At 43.6% G+C, this 16,903-nt stretch overlaps 1 protein-coding gene across 3 annotated transcripts in view; it reads right to left on the reverse strand.

The window, feature by feature from the left end:
• Positions 1 to 16,903, reverse strand: part of LIMA1 (LIM domain and actin binding 1) — a 108,513-nt gene that overhangs the window by 53,424 nt on the left and 38,186 nt on the right. For all 3 annotated transcript variants that reach the window (XM_012441372.3, XM_012441368.3, XM_012441369.3), the window contains one exon: positions 1,543 to 1,588. In XM_012441372.3, the coding sequence (XP_012296795.2) occupies positions 1,543 to 1,588 (46 nt within the window). The remainder of the gene's footprint in view (positions 1 to 1,542; positions 1,589 to 16,903) is intronic.

Here is a 16,903-nt window from a genome sequence, read left to right on the forward strand (position 1 = left end):
AACCTCTGTCTCCTGGGTTCAAGCAATTCTCCTGCCTCAGCCTCCTGAGTAGTTGGGACTACAGGCATGCGCCACCATGCCCAGCTAATTTTTGTATTTTTAGTAGAGATGGGGTTTCACCATGTTGACCAGGATGGTATCTATCTCTTGACCTCGTGATCCACCCGCCTCAGCCTCCCAAAGTGCTGGGATTATAGGCGTGAGCCACTGCGCCTGGCCGACTTGACACAATTTCTTTTAAAAACACATTTTTTTTTTGAGATGGAGTCTCACTTTGTCGCCCAGACTGGAGTAGAGTGGTGCAATCTCGACCCACTGCAACTTGCCTCCCGGGTTTCAAGTGATTCTCCTGCCTCAGCCTCCAGAGTAGCTGGGATTACAAGCATGCACCACCATGCTCAGCTAATTTTTGTAGTTTTAGTAGAAACGGGGTTTCACCATGTTGGCCAGGCTGGTCTCCAACTCCTGACCTCAGGTGACCCACCCGCCTCGGCCTTACAGGTATGAGCCACCGCGCCCGGCCATACTAACGCAATTTCTTTGTTGTCTGTCTTTTGCACTAGAATGTAAATTCCGCGAGGACTGAGAGGTAATCTGTATTCTTAGAGCCTGAAACAGTGCTTGGCATGTAGTAGGTGCTCGGTGAAAACTTGTTAAATGGATGAGAGTGAAAGGAAAGAAGGAAGGAAGAAGCAAGTAGGGTAAAAAACAGGCAGAAGCAAGAGGAAAGGAAGAAAAGGAACCAGCAGTTGAGTAAAGTAATGGTAGTTTTTTCTTACAATGCACGAGAGGAGATTCATTTTTTAATTACGGGAAAATTAAGCCAATTACCTGGTCAGTATAAGCAAATTTACAGGGACAAGTTATGTACTAATTTAAATAGGTTAGGTACTGAAAACTGCCAGGGGGATGTTTTTGTAATGCCATCCAAATTAAGGAATTATTGCCCAATATATGAGTTTCTTTCCTCACAAGATTAAATCAAGTAAAATTTCAAAAGACATGTATGCTTTAGCCCAGCTGAAAGTTAGCAAGCATGGAGAGTAGAGAATGGGTAAAAGCAGAGAGTTTATTCTGGAGGTTTTTGTCTCTGACAGATCTGCAGCTAGGAAACTTGCTAACTAGATTGCGCCAAGAAGTTTGCTTTAAACAAAAAACCTAGAAGATGACAACAGCTGCACAGCTACTACCATTTAAATGCACAGATGTAGAAGTTCTGATTGTGTGATTTGGAGGAAGACTGCCTAGGAAACCCTGTGTTCTCATTTGAGTAGAAGCCATTTTACTAACCTCAGGCAAAGCACTTGGCCTCTTGTCCAACACAGGAAAGAAAAAGTGGTTCAAAAGGAGAACTACAGTGAAAAAATAAGATTCCCTGCACTAAGCCAAGGTGTCCTGAGCAAATGGCTCACAGATCACACCAGCTGGCACAAATGTCCGCTCAGCTGACACAGAACCCAAGCCCCACAGAGGCTGCAGGTGGCTTGGCCACACTGCTCTGCTCAAGAAGTGCCACGTGCCCTGGAATTTCTGAATACTTACACTTCTCTTCTTCTCCATGTTTGTTTCTTCAGCTGCTTTCTGGTACCTTCAGAGAAGAGGGGAGGGAAGAATGTCTCAAATTAAACTTATATTTTTACTCTTTCAATTTTTTTTTTTGAGACAAGAGTCTTGCTCTCTCGCCAGACTGGAGTGCACTGGCGCAATCTTGGTTCACTGCAACCTCTGCCTCCCGGGTTCAAGCAATTCTTCTGCCTCAGCCTCCCCAGTAGCTGGGACTACAGGCAGTGCCACCATGCCTGACTAATTTTCTGTATTTTTAGTAGAGACAATGTTTCACCATGTTGGCCAGGATGGTCTTGTTGATCTTGTGATCCGCCCACCTTGGCTCCCTGTCACCCAGGCTGCAGTGCAGTGGTGCAATCTCAGCTCACTACAACTTCTACCTCCTGGGTTCAAGTGATTCTCCAGGTAGTGATCCTCCATGGTAGCTGGGATTACAGGCACCCACCACTATGCCCGGCTAATTTTTGTGTTTTTAGTAGAGACTGGGTTTTACCATGTTGGCCAGGCTGGTCATTACAGGTGTGAGCCACTGCCCAGCCTTTTTTTGTTTTCTTTTGAGATAGGGTCTCACTCTGTTGCTCAGACTAGAATACAGTGGTACAACCATGGTTAATCGTGGTTCATCTTGGTTCCTACAGCCTTGACCTCCCAGGTTCAAATGAACCTCCTGTCTCTGCCTTATGAGTGGCCGGGACTATAAGTGCACATCACCACCACACCTGGCTTATTTTTTTTTATTTTTATAGAGATGGTGTCTTGCCATGTTGCTTAGGTTAGGTCTCAAACTCCTGAGCTCAACTGATCTTCATGCCTCAGCCTCCTAAAGTGTTGAGATTACAGGTGTGAGCCACCATCCCTGGCCACTTTCTTTTTCTTTATTTTTTTTTGAGATGGGGTTTCTCTCTGTCACCCAGGCTGAAGTTCAGTAGTGTGATCTTGGCGGCACTGCAACCTCCACCTCCAGGGTTCAAATGATTCTACCTCAGCCTCCTGAGTAGCTGGGACCACACGTGCACATCACCATGCCTAATTTTTTGTATTTTTCGTACAGACAGAGTTTCACCATGTTGCCCGGGCCAGTCTCAAATTCCTGAGCTTAAGTGATCTGGGCCACTTCACCCGGCCCAGAACTGTTTTTTTTTTCAAAGATTTAAAGTGTCTGGGGGGCTGGGCCTGGTGGCTCACACCTGTAATCCCATCACTTTGAGAAGACGAGGCGGGTGGACCACCTGAGGTCAGGAGTTCAAGACCAGCCTGGCCAGCATGGTGAAACCCCATCTCTACTAAAAATACAAAAATCAGTCAGGCATGGTGGTGCACACCTATAATCCCAGCTACTAGGAGGCTGAGGCATGAGAATCACTTGAACCTGGGAGGCAGAGGTTGCAGCAAACCGAGATCACGCCACTGTACTCTAGCCCAGGTAACAGAGCAAGACTCAGAAAAAAAAAAAAAGAAAAAGAAAAAAGAAAAGAAAACCAGTTCTGCATACCTATTTCTGCCAGCAGTTGCCTTTAATCAACTCTATCAGAAGGAGCTGTAAATCAAAGCAGACCTCACTTCCTGCAGCTATTCCAGTCATCAGCTCTGATACAACAGCAAGATACCCATGGTTAAGGTCAAATGCTGAAACAACTGGATAGAGCAGAAAATCTGGGCTTTAAGCCCCAGTTTCGCTGCTTATTAACTGTGATCTCTGGCAAGTGACTTAACCTCTCTAAGTCTCAGTTTTCTTATGTAGAAAGTGGTTACAATCTACTTTCAGGATTGCTGGGAAGATTAAATGTAATCACATGTGTAAAAACACTTTGAAATTAGTTAAGTCTATACAGCAATGCATTAATTCCAACATGTACATTTCCCCTCCCACGTTTATGCCTCTGAAATCTTACAATTGTTCTCAGCCAAATAGTTGAGAGGTAGTCACACTCCCTGTACATGTTGAATTTAGTATAAGTTATTGATATTGTCATTTTAACTTAATTAAATGTATTTGATGGTACTACATGGTTTCGTTTTGTTTTGTTTGAGACTGAGTTTCACTCTTGTTGCCCAGGCTGGAGTACAACGGCACCATCTTGGCTCACAGCAATCTCGGCCTCCCAGGTTCAAGCATTCTCCTACCTCAGTCTCCCAAGTAGCTGGGATTACAGGCACGTGCCACCATGCCTGGTGAATTTTTGTATTTTTACTAAAGACAGAGTTTCAGCGTGTTGGTCAGGCTGGTCTAAAACTCCTGACCTCACGTGATCTGTCCACCTTAGCTTCCCAAAGTGCTGGGATTACAGGCTTAAGCCACTGCACTTGGCTATTACTATATGTTTTAAATGCCACTTTAAAAATGTCTTTTAAAAGATTACACTATATTTGGCATTTAAGGAAAAATTATTTTACATACGCACAAGAGCAATATATGAGAAAAGTTTGTGATAAGCACAGGTCAGTTTAATCAGCATTTTTTCTTAGAGATGCAAAAATAGTGGCACAGCCTACAGTTGATGACACCTTAGATTTCATAAATAATATATAATTTTAAAATTATTTATTACTTTTATCATTTTATCATTTTTATTACTTCATTCAGAAGATCTCTGAGAAAAAATTAAAGTCCTTTTCAAGGATGATCAGGTTTTCTCCATTTGATGACTAAGTGGTCTGGAGATCTGTGCAGGTCCAAGCTGCACAAATCTCCAGACCACCCAGAACAACTTTTTTTTTTTTTTTTTTGAGACAGAGTCTTGCTTTGTTGCCCAGGCTGGAGTGCAGTGGAGTGATCTCAGCTCACTGCAACCTCTGCTTCCTGGGTTCAAGCCATACTCATCCCTCAGCCTCTGGAGTAGCTGAAGTTACAGGCATGCCCCACCATTCCTGGCTAATTTTTGTATTTTTAGTAGAGACAGGGTTTCACCATGTTGACCAGGCTAGTCTCGAACTCCTGGCCTTAAGAGATATGCCTGCCTTGGCCTCTCAAAGTGCTGGGATTACAGGCATGAGCCACCACGCCTGGCCCCAGAACAACCATAACCTGGCTTCCTCCAGGCCTCTGAGTCATGCATTGGAGTCAGCACCATTACGTGGAGAATTGCCATGATGTGCCCCTCCTTGTGCCTGCATTAGCAGAATCCAGTTAGCCCCACCCCTAGAAAAGGGCACTGTTCAAAGAGCACTGCCCTCTGCCTAAAGGTAGAATTTTCAGACTTCACAAGGCATTTGGAATAGGAGGTAAGAGAAGAAGAAACAAAGCAGCCTCAGGCCTGGTGCACTGGCTCACGCCTGTAATCCCAGCACTTTGGGAGGCAGAGGTGGGCTGATCATTTGAACTAGGAGTTTGAGACCAGACTGGGCAACATGGTAAAATCCTGTCTCTACAAAAAATACAAAAATTAGCCAGGTGTGGTGCATGCCTGTAGTCCCAGCTACAGGGAAGGCTGAGATAGGAGGATTCCTTGAGCCTGGGAGGTTGAGGCTGCAGTAAGCTATGATCACGTCGTTGTACCTGGCCTGAGCTACAGAGTGAGACCCTGTCTTAAAAAAAAAAAAAAAAAAAAAGGCAGCCTTGACCTCCAGGACTCAAGCTATCCTCCCACCTCAGCCAGGACTAAAGACGTCTACCACCACACCCGGCTCATTTAAAAAAATTTTTCTTAGTAGATATAGGGTCTTGTTATGTTGCCCAAGCAGGTCTCAAACTCCTGAGCTCAAGTGATCCTCCTGTCTCAGCCTCTCAAAGTGTTGAGATTACATGCATAAGCCACCATGCCCCGCCAAGAGAGTATTACATAAAGTGTCCTCCAATCCTATCATTGTTTTTTTGTTTTGTTTTTTTTTCTGAGAAGGAGTCTTGCTCTGTCCCCCAGGCTGGAGTACAGTGGCATAATCTCAGCTCACTGCAACTTCTGCCTCCTGGGTTGGAGTGATTCTCCTGCCTTAGCCACCTGAGTAGCTGGGATTACAGGTGTGCACTGCAATACCTGGTTAATTTTTGTTTTTTAGTAGAAATGGGTTTCATCATGTTTGCCAGACTGGTTTCAAACTCCTGACCTCAAGTGATCCACCAGCCTTGGCATCCCAAAGTGCTGGGATTACAAGTGTAAGCCACCATGCCCAGCCCCCAACCCTATCACTGTCTAATTTTAATAATCAGATATTAAAAAGTATCTCATTCACCATGTAGATATTGCTCTGCAATTGAGCAGAACTTTCTAACTGGGTAGGAGTAAAGGACTACCAAAAATTTCTGGCATTTAATTGACCATAAATAGGAAGAAAGTGGAATTAGAACTGCCATAATTCAATTGACAAGCTAAAAATATATTTGCAACTTATATTACAGACAAAAAATTAATTTCCCTAGAATATAAAGAACTACTAATCAACAGTAAAATGACAACTAAATAAATAAAAAGGCAGATATAAACATACAGTTCACGGCTGGGTGTGGTGGCTCATGCCTGTAATCCCAGCACTTTGGAAGGCCGAGGCAGCAGGATCTCCTGAGGTCAGGAGTTCAAGATCAGCCTGGCCAACATGGCAAAACCCTGTCTCTACAGAAATACAAAGATTAGCCAGGCATGGTGGCTCACGCCTGTAGTCCCAACTACTTGGGAGGCTGAAGGAGAGAATCTCTTGAACACGGGAAGCAGAGGTTGCAGTGAGCTGAGATCACACCACTGAGCTCCAGCTTGGGCAAGAGAGTGAGACTTGGTCTCAAAAAAAAAAATAGTGGTTAAAATGGTAAATTTTATGTTATATACTGTGTATTTTACCACAATTAAAACAAAACAGTATGGTACTGGCATAAAGACAGACATATAGACCAATGGAGCAGAACACACAGCCCAGAAATAAACCTTACATGTATGGTCAAATAATTTTTTGACAAGAGTGCCAAGATCCTCCAGTGGGGAAAGGACAATCTTTTCAACAAATGGTGTTGAAAAAACTGGATAGCCACATGCAAAAAAATGAAATTGTTCCACTACCTTATACCATAAACAAAAATTAAGTCAAATGGATCAAAGACCTAACTATAAGAGCTAAAACTATAAAACTCTTCATTGAAACATAGGGGAAAAGTCTCACGACATTAGATTTGGCAATGATTTTTGAAATTTTATTTTTGTCCTTTTTCTTAATTTTTTATTCTTTTCTTATTTTTTATCTTATTTTAATTTTTTATTATCTTTTGATCATCTCATCATTACAAGATTTGGTAATGACTTATTGGGATACGACACCAAAAGAACAGGCACAAAAGAAAAAATAAACTGGACTTCAACAAAATTAAAAACTTTTGTGAGAACAAGTGCAATGGCTCATGCCTGTAATCCCAGCACTTTGGGAAGCTGAGATGGGTGGATCACATGAGGTCAGCAGTTCGAGACCAGCCGGCCAACATGGCGAAATCCCTTCTCTACTAAAAATACAAAAATTAGCCAGGCATGGTGGTGTGCAGCTGTAATCCCAGCTACTCGGGAGGCTGAGGCAGGAAAACCATTTGAACCCGGGAGGCAGAGGTTGCAGTGAGCTGAGATTGCACCACTGTACTCCAGCTTGGGCGACAAGAGTGAGATTCCATCTCAAAAACAAAACAAAACAAACTTTTGTGCATCAAAGAATACTATCAACAGGCCAGGCACAGTGGCTCATGACTGTAATCCTAGCACTTTGAAAGGCCAAGGCAGGTGGATCACTTGAGGTCAGGAGATCAAGACCAGCCTGGCCAACATTGTGAAACCCCGTCTCTACTAAAAAGACAAAAATCAGCTGGGTGTGGTGGTGTGCCTGTAATTTCAGCTAATGAGGAGGCTGAGGCAGAAGAATTGCTTGAACCTGGGAGGCAGAGGTTGCAGTGAGCAGAGACTGCACCACCGCACTCCAGCCTGGGCAACAGAGGGAGACTCTGTCTCATGAAAAGGAACACTATCAACAAAGTAAAAAGTTCCCATGGAGTGGGAGAAAACATTTGGAACTCATATTTGAGTTTTAAAGTAACAAAAATGAGATAATGTGATACATACTATTCTGCTTCTCCCTTTCTCCATTTCAGAGAGAAATTCAGAGCAGCTGACATTCTCATTCAAGAAATACTTATTGGTGTCTACTAATACTTATTGGTGTTCCAAACACTAGAGAAAAAGTAGTGAAAGATATAACCAAAACAGACATAATACCTGCTCTCAGATGCTTACAGTTTAGACACTAGAAACAGAAGCACACAAATATACATATACATACACACAGGTACACAGTGGTAAGTCCTTTGGAAAAAAATACCCAGGGTATTTATTAAATAACAAAGGAACAAAATTGAGAAAGGAAGAGGAAATCAAGGAAAGCCTCACTTATATTTATTAGCCTGATTTGATCATTCCACAATGTATTCATGTATTAAAACATCACATTGGCCAGGTGTGGTTGTTCATGCTTGTAATCCCAGCACTTTGGGAGGCTGAGGCGAATGGGTCACTTGAAGCCAGGAGTTCAAGACTGGTCTGAGCAGCATGAAGAAATCCTGCCTCTATTAAAAACACAAAAATTGGCCAGGCACGGTGGCTCACACCTGTAATCCCAGCACTTTGGGAGGCTGAGGTGAGGAGATCACCTGAGGTCAGGGGTTTGAGACTAGCCTGGCCAACACAGTGAAATGCTGTCTCTACTAAAAATACAAAAATTAGCTGGGTGCGGTGGCGCGTGCCTGTAGTCCCAGCTACTCGGGAGGCTAAGGTGGGAGGATCGCCCAGGAGTTCTGGGCTGCAGTACGCTATGCCGATCGGGTGTCCGCACTAAGTTCGGCATCAATATGGTGACCTCCCGGGAGCGGGGAACCACCAGGTTGCCTAAGGAGGAGTGAACCGGCCCAGGTCGGAAATGGAGCAGGTCAAAACTCCCGTGCTGATCAGTAGTGGGATCGCGCCTGTGAATAGCCACTGCACTCCAGCCTGGGCAACATAGCGAGACCCCGTCTTTAAAAAATAAAAATAAATAAATAAATAAAATAAAATAAAATAAAAATACAAATACAAAAATTAGCCAGGCATGGTGATGGGCGCCTGTAATCCTAGCCACTCAGGAGGCTGAGGCAGGAGAATCAGTTGAACCCAGGAGGTGGAGGTTGCAGTGAGCCGGGATCACACCACTGCACTCCAGCCTGGGCGACAGAGTGAGACTCTGTCTCAAAAAAAAATTAGCCAGGCATGTTGGTGTGCACCTGTAATCCCAGCTACTCGGGAGGCTGGAGTGGGAGTATCGCTTGAACCTGGGAAGTAGAAGTTACAGTGAGCCAAGATAGCACCACTGCACTCCAGCCTGTATGATAGAGTGAGACTCTGTCTCAAAAAACAAACAAAAATCACATTGAACCCCCTAAATATGTAAAATTATTAGTCAGTTAAAAACAAATGGATGGATATGATGGCTCAAGCCTGTCATCCCAGCACTTTGGGAGGTCAAGGCAGGCAGATTGCTTGAGCCCAGCAGTTTGAGACCAGCCTGAGTAACATGGTGAGACCCCATCTCTACAAAAAAAAAAAAAAAAAAAAAAATACAAAACAAATTAGCAGGGCCTGGTGGCATGTGCCTGTAGTCTCAACTACACAGGAGGCTGAGGTGAGAGGATCACCTGAGCCCAGGAATTTGAGGCTGCAGTGAGCCATGATGGCACCACTGCACTCCAGCCTGGGCAACAGAGTGAGACTCTATCTCAAAATAAAATAAAATAAAAATTTTTAAAAAGGAGAGCCTCACTGAAAAAATGACCTGTAGGCTGAGACATGGAGTTTGACCAGATGAAGTTAGCCAGACAAAAAGAAGAGGGGAAAGCATTCCAGGAACAGAAAAACACCATGTGCAAAGGCTTTAAGGCAAGAAAGTGTCTCCTGTGTACAGAGCATACAAAGAACTCTAGTGTTGCAGAAGCTCGAGAGGGGAAAGGGCAGGAGATGAGGTTGGGAAGCAGGAGTGGGCCACGCAGGTCATGTAGAGGACTTTGAATTTAATGCTAGGATGGTCACTGATTCATGTTTTTAAAAGAGTGCTCTGGAGTGTGGAGCATGGACTGGAGGGGGCTGAGAATGGAGGTGGCGTTAATGACAGATAATGCTGTCTGGGCTGCAGAGAGAGAATGGTGCTGGAGAGAAAGAAAAGTGAATAGATTTGAGATATATTTCAAGGAAGAATCAGTAGGTTGGTAATGAGACAGGGAAGAGAGAATGATTCCTAGGTTTCTGGCAGCTGAGTCAATAGAAGCAATGCTTCCTGGGATGGGGAATTGTGAAGGAGGAACAAATTTGGAAATAGGGAAGATCAAGAGTTCAGTGTTAGCCATGTTAACTAAAACATCCAATTGGTAGCAGCAGTGATTAGATGCATGTGTCCAGAGCTCAGAAGAAAGCTCTGGACTAGTTGTACACATTTAAGACTTATCTGCCCATGGATGGTATTAAAGCCACAGGAGTAGATGACATCTGCAAACAGTGTGTAGTGTGAGACAATGCCCAGAACTCAGTCCCGGAGACTCTAACATTTCAGCAGTCAGAACAGATGATAAGAGAGACTGAAGGAAGAGACAGAGAGGGAGGAGGAAAATGAGGAGACTGCCAGAGAAGCCAAGAGAAGCAAAAATGTGGGAAGGAAAAAGCGGTGAGGGTTCACCTAAGATAAAGGCCAAGAAACATCCCCTTGATTTGGCAACATAGAAGTGTTCGGTAATCTTGGCAATCCTGTTTCATAATTAATTCACTCCTATTCCTTTAATGGGCATTTGGATTGTTTCCAGTTTTTCTCTTCTGAGATAGTGTCTAACTCTGTTGCCCAGGTTGGAGTGCAGTGGCGTGATCTCGGCTCACCGCAACCTCCGCCTCCTAGGTTCAAGTGATTCTCCTGCCTCAGCCTCCTGAGTAGCTGAGATTACAGGCGCACGCTACCACACCCAGCTAATTTTTGTATTTTTACGTAAAGGTGGCATTTCACTGTGTTGGCCAGGCTGGTCTTAAACTCCTAACCTCACGATCCACCTGCCTCGGCCTCCCAAAGTGCTGGGATTACCGGTGTGAGCCACCGCGCCCAGCTCTAGTTTTTCACCATTGCAAATAACGCTTTGGTGAAAGTCCTTATACATATGTTTTTCCCACTTGTGCTAATATATCTGTCTAAGAAATTCCCTAAAAGTGAGAATTCAGGGACACAGTGGATTGTAGCTATTATAAAAATGAACTTAGAACTGGCCTTGAACTTGCATTTCCACACTCCTTGGATAATCATCTACAGTATATTACAGCAGTAATATAATATATAAAAACTAGAACCAATTGGCAGACAGGTTTATACTGTGGTTAGTTGAGTAAATAAGCTCAGAGTTTCCCTTCCCTTTAGTGTCTAACAGAAACATAGATTAAAAAAAAAAAACCTTCAAGATAGTTCTCATCTTTGGCCCTGTCCTTTTAGCATGGAGGCATCTGTAAGAACAGATGTATACACCAAACGCTGTCTTCAATCCTGTTCTCAAACCCCCACTCAAATATCCCCACCTTTTATTTGTAATGAAGTTTCTTCTAAATAGCAGATAACAGAGAGAAAGGCTCTATACCACCACTTTCTTCCAAGTTAGATCCTTGGTACTTTTACATTTTGTACTGTTAGATTGCCACAAGGCTGAGGCTCAATATTTCTGAATTCAGTGTTCAGGCCTCAGACTTTTCTCAGAGGCCAGAGAAAAATGCAACTAGCATTCTTTATATCAAAATGTGAAGGACACAAAATGGGGGCACCATTTTGAAGATCCAAATTTGAGAAAATAAAACACTTGCAATAACATTTCTGTAATTAAAATCTTGTCCCTCTTTCCTTCCCAGATTTTTTTTTAAATTTCTGTGGTCCCGTCTCCTTTTCTTCACATAAGGAATTTAATCTTGCAACTGCTCATTAATGCTCAGCTGTGAGGCAGGCAGCTGATGGAGGACGCTAAAATTATCTGGGGAGTAATAACAGTGTCTCAAATTTTTCTGAGGCCAGAAAACAGAGTTCCTGAGCCATGACACTTGCTTGCATGACCTCAAATAGAGCAAAAGGAATGCTGAGCCAAAAAGGGAAAATGGAAACTCCCAAGGTTTAGGCAATGTATTTTCTTCTGGAACAATTTCACCACTAAAATGTTACAGAGGAGTGAAAGAAAAGGAAGTTAACTAGGCTGACTTGAAGGTCAATTTTTTTCTTAATGAAGGAAGTATAGTCATAGAAAACTAAATATGAACGCTTTCTTTTGTTTTTTGAATATAGTTTCTCACTCTGTCACCCAGGCTGGAAGGCAGTGGCGTAATCATAGTTCACTGCAGTCTTGAGCTTCTGGGCTCAAGTGATCCTCTCTACGTGGCCTCTTCCTCTTTCCCAGAACTAGGAATGGGTAAAGTTATAACAAAAATAGGAGAAGCTGTGATAACAGAGGCACTCTGGTAGGGGGCTAGGTTAGGGATCTTCACGCTGGGTTCATCAATTCTACCATTTTGGTGTGTGACCTTCGATCATAATTGCTAGACCTCAAGTTCCTAATCTGTCACAGGAGTGGGGCAAATGCTAGCCAGATCTGTGGTTTGAAGCTCTGCTAGCTGCAGAACCCTCTCTTCAAATGCTGTCTTATGTAGAACCTAACCTTTAAAAGAGACCAAAGCAGGACTGCTGGAATGGAAAATCTAAAGGGCTGGGCCTGGGATCTTAGCCTGGCTTAGCCCTTAGAGTGTTCCAATTGTTGGAGAACTGGCCCCTGAGATTCCTCTGAAGACCACAATTAAGATAGTTTACAAACTATCAGGCTAGATTCTCTTTAATTCCAAAAATATATGAGTCAAACGAATTTCACCCAGAGAGTCAACTGCTATCAAATGAAGGATCATATTATGCTGAAGTCAATGGTGAGTGAAACCAAAGCTAGCTAGTCAAATGGACCTATTGATAGGAACTTCTTACCTTAAATGTAATAATTGTTATAGAGGCTTAGTCAGAGAAGTAAGTCTGCAGCTATAAAGGAGCATGAGACACAAGCTCTCATGCTAGAAAAAGTATTCGTCTACACATATAAACACAAAATGCACTGTTAACAATTAGAAAGCAAAGCTGACTTATCCACAAACATCAGTTAGATTAAGCTTCCTTCAAACACCTCTTTCATATTAATCTCAGATCAGAAACCTCCTAAGTTTTCCTACTGTTTTTAGCTAGGCTTGAATAGGACTTACTATTTTCAAACCCCATAATATAAAGCCACTCCGTGTTGGAAATAGAAATTAGTATATGCTTTGTGGAATAGTCCTGCACTCTATACCACCCTGAATGCGCCTGATCTCATTTGATCTTGGAAAATAGTCCTACAGTCATCTTTGAGAAGCTACAGTGAGTGAATCTTAAAAACCTTAAGTAATATTAGCAATATGTTTCCACTGAGTGTACAATCTAGAACAGAAATCCAGGCTGATTCCCTGGTTTTCACTCCCTTCAGTACACACCACCACCTGTCCTACTTCGATGCCTTTACCTCCTGTTGCTCCCCTTCCTCTGGAATGTCTCCAGCATTCTCCCAGCCTACCAAATAACTCTATTCATCTTTCCAAACCAGTTCCATATGTTAATCACATCAGAAGAAAAATATTTGACAGGAACAAACTCAAACATTAACTTGAGTGGGTTACTTCCTTTGCCTCAGTTTTCTCAACTATACAAGAGGAGTAAAGCCCCTTCATCATACAGTTTTTGTTAGGATTCGAAATAGTATATATTTCTTTTTCTTTTTTTTTTTCTTTCTTTTTTTTTTTCTGAGATGAAGTCTCACTCTGTCCCCTAGGCTGGAGCACAGTGATGCGATCTCGGCTCACCACAACTTCCACTTCCCAGGTTCCAGCAATTCTCCTGTCTCAGCCTCCTGAGTAGCTGGAATTATAGGCACGCGCCGCCACCACCCAGCTAATTTTTTTTGTATTTTCAGTAGAGACGGGGTTTCACCATGCTGGTCAGGCTGGTCTTGAACTCCTGACCTCAAATGATCCACCTACCTCCGCCTCCCAAAGTGCTGGCTGGTGTGAGCCACCGTGCCCGGCCAAAATAGCATGTATTTCTATCAAGGATCTAGCATGGTGCCTGGCATACTGATTCTAATTAACAGGTTCGGGATTGACAGTTTTGTGTAACTACCATTTGCCCTTTCAGCCTTCATAGAGAAAAGACAGTGAACCCAGCATACCATGAGAAGGACCTGTGAGATCCGTCTGTACTCTCTCTCGGCAAGATTAAGAAGGTCCTAAAGATGAAGACTTTTCCAACTTCTTAACTCCCTTAGTGCTACTATCAAGACCCAAATCCTAATGAGAACTGGCTAGGCTGGACAATCACAGAATACGGCAGTGAGAAAGGCACTTGGGAAGAGGTAAGAGCCTCACTGAAGTGACTAAGTTGGGCAAGGAAGAAAGTGAAGCCAGGAAGAGGACTGACATCCAGGTCTGGGTGTCCTGGTAAGGTCAAAGGACAGGGTCACTGGAAATAGGAGTCAAACAAGGGGAAAACAGGAGGCTCCAATCAAACAGTAGGCTGTCCAAATGCACCGTTTCAGAGAAGGATTCTGGGTGACAATAGGCTGAGACTGGAGGCAGACGCATGGGAGACAACATGCAAGTTGCAGAAACTGGGAAGATCAAGAAATTCTGAGTCCAGGTTGGGCGCAGTGGTTCACACCTGTAATCCCAGCAGTTTGAGAGGCTGAGGTGGGAGGATCACTTGAGTCCAGGAGTTCGAGACCAGCCTGGGCAACATAGTGAGATGCTGTCTTTACAAAAAATAAAAAACTAGATGGGAATGGTGGTGCATGCCTGCGGCCCCAGCTACTTGGGAGGTTGAGGCAGGAGGACTGCTTGAGCCTAGGAGGTCAAGTCTGCAGTGAACCATAATAACACCACTGCACTCTAGCCTGGATGACAGAGTGAGACCTGTCTCTTTCTTTTCTTTCTTTTTTTTTTTTCTTGTAGAAAGTGATTTATTTAGAGAGAGAGAGAAACAGGAGAAGGAGAGAGAAGGAAAGAGCTACCCCTCACGCTGAGTGAGAGAATCCAGAAAGATGGAATCCAGGAGAGGAAAGCAGCTTCCACCCTGAGTGGAAGGGAATAGAGAGAGATGAAGTTTTGGAGGAGAAGACAGGTTTCCACAAGAGAGAGTGGAAGGGGACTCCAAAGGGGAAATCCAGGAGAGAGAAAGATGACTTCTACGAAGGGAGTGTTTGTGGAAGGGGACCCAAACATGGAGTCCCGAGACCTGTCTCAAAACAGAGAGAGAAAGAGACAGAGAGAAGAAATTATGAGTCCAAAGTATCAGAGAGAGAGAGAGAGAAGAAATTATGAGTCCAAAGTATCAGACAGATCACTGATGTGGACCCAGTGATTCTTCAATGAGGATACCAGTGGCCCGGGGGGACATTTAGACATGTGTGAGAATCTTGTTATCTCCCCTATCCCTTTTTTTTTTTTTTTTTGGTTGTCACAATGTCACAGGTGCTGGCCATGCGCGGTGGCTCATGCCTGTAATCTCAGCACTTTGGGAGGCCGAGGCGGGCAGATCACCTGAGGTCAGCAGTTCAAGACCAGCCTGGCCAACATGGTGAAACCCTGTCTTAAAAAAAAAAAAAAAAAAAAAAAAAGGTGGAAAAAAACAATGTCATGGGTGCATTTAGAGGAGGGCATGATGATGAATATCCTGCACAGAGAAGATCTGCCCCACCCCCAAATGCTATAGCACCCCCAATGAGAAACACTGAAAAGAAAATGATGCTGGAAGCCAGCATCCCCTGGAGGTTGGCACACCACTGCAATAAAGGGGAGGATAAGAGTGTGATCTAGTTAGATGTGAGCCTGAAAGCACACATCTAGAACTTCAGAAGCAGGCATAAGAAACAATGAATGGAAAACAGTATTGGAGATACAGGAGAGTAGCAACCCGGACTCCTGGCCCCAAAATATTTCAGGGAAGCATGTGCAGAAAGAGCAGGCAGCCACTGCTCAAACACAGGATGTATGTCAAGGGAAAGCCAAGTTTAATTAAAGACAGGTGGGGCTAAGGAGGGTGCAAAGGGTAAGAATGTGGAGAAATTTCTCTGTAGAACAGGGAGTTTCCAAGTCCCATTAATCACATCTCAACACAGTCTGATATCCTTCCTTTTCTCTCTATTCCTGTTCTCCCTTGACCCCAACAGCTTTCACTTGGATTCCCAAGAGAGCCTCAGAAATTGTCTCCATGTTACCAATCTCTCACCTTTCTAATATAGCTTTTACACTGTTGCCAGAAACATCTTTCTAAAATACAAGTCTGATCATGTCACTCTCCCCACATGAAAACCAATTGCGTTCACTGGTTTTCTTACTAAATCCTAACCTTAACAGAGCATTTGAGGTCTTCCATCTGGCCCTAAAAGAACGACACCAGTTCCTTCTCTGTTCTCTATTTCTCCATGCCAGACTGCTTGCTTTCCTATTCCCTTTATTCATGTTCAGCTCCCATAATCTTTTGCTTCAGTCTCCTATCTTAGACTTGACTCATTCTGCTTCATGTTCAAGTTCACTGCTTTGACTTCACAAGTCCATCTCTTCCACTACCAGTGCTTCTTAAACTTCCCTGAAGATAAAAATTACCTAGGATACTTGTTAAAACATAATTTCCTGGACTCTATCCCACACAGATCAAATCAGAATATAGGATGGTTTTAAAACATGTCCAGGCTGGGTACAGTGGTGCATGCCTGTAGTCCCAGCTACTTGGAAGGCTGAGACGGGAGGATCACTTGAGATCAGGAGTTTGAGGCTGCAGTGAGCCATGGTCACATCACTGTACTCCAGCCTCGGCAACAGAGTGAAACCCTGTCTCAATATATATATATATTTTATTTTAAAAAGTTTAAAATGTCCAAAAACTTCTGACATTTCTTCTATCAGAAGGTGGAGTCAAATTGCCCTCCCCAAAATGAGTCAGCTTTAGTGACTCACTTCTAATGAAGTGAATGTGGCAAAAGTGATACTGTATGACTTCCGAGGCTAGGTAATAAAAGGCAACACAACTTTGAACTCCCTCTTTTGTTCCCTCCTTCCCTCCATCTCTGGATGCTTGCCCTGGGAACTGAGCCACCAAGCCAAACAACCACATGGAATGACCATGTGTAGGTGTTTCTACCCTGGCCCCAGCTGAGATCTCAGATGACAGCATCAACCGCCTGACTTGTGAATGAGCCAGGCTTCTGATGATTATGGCCCCCAGCCTTTGGGCCACCCTGGCTGATGCTGAGTACAGCAGAGATCCTGCCCAAACTGGAGATTCA

The sequence above is a fragment of the Aotus nancymaae genome, unplaced genomic scaffold (assembly GCF_030222135.1).
Source record: "Aotus nancymaae isolate 86718 unplaced genomic scaffold, 86718_ANA_hifiasm-v0.15.2.pri h1tg000016l, whole genome shotgun sequence".
Taxonomy (NCBI): Eukaryota; Metazoa; Chordata; class Mammalia; order Primates; family Aotidae; genus Aotus; species Aotus nancymaae.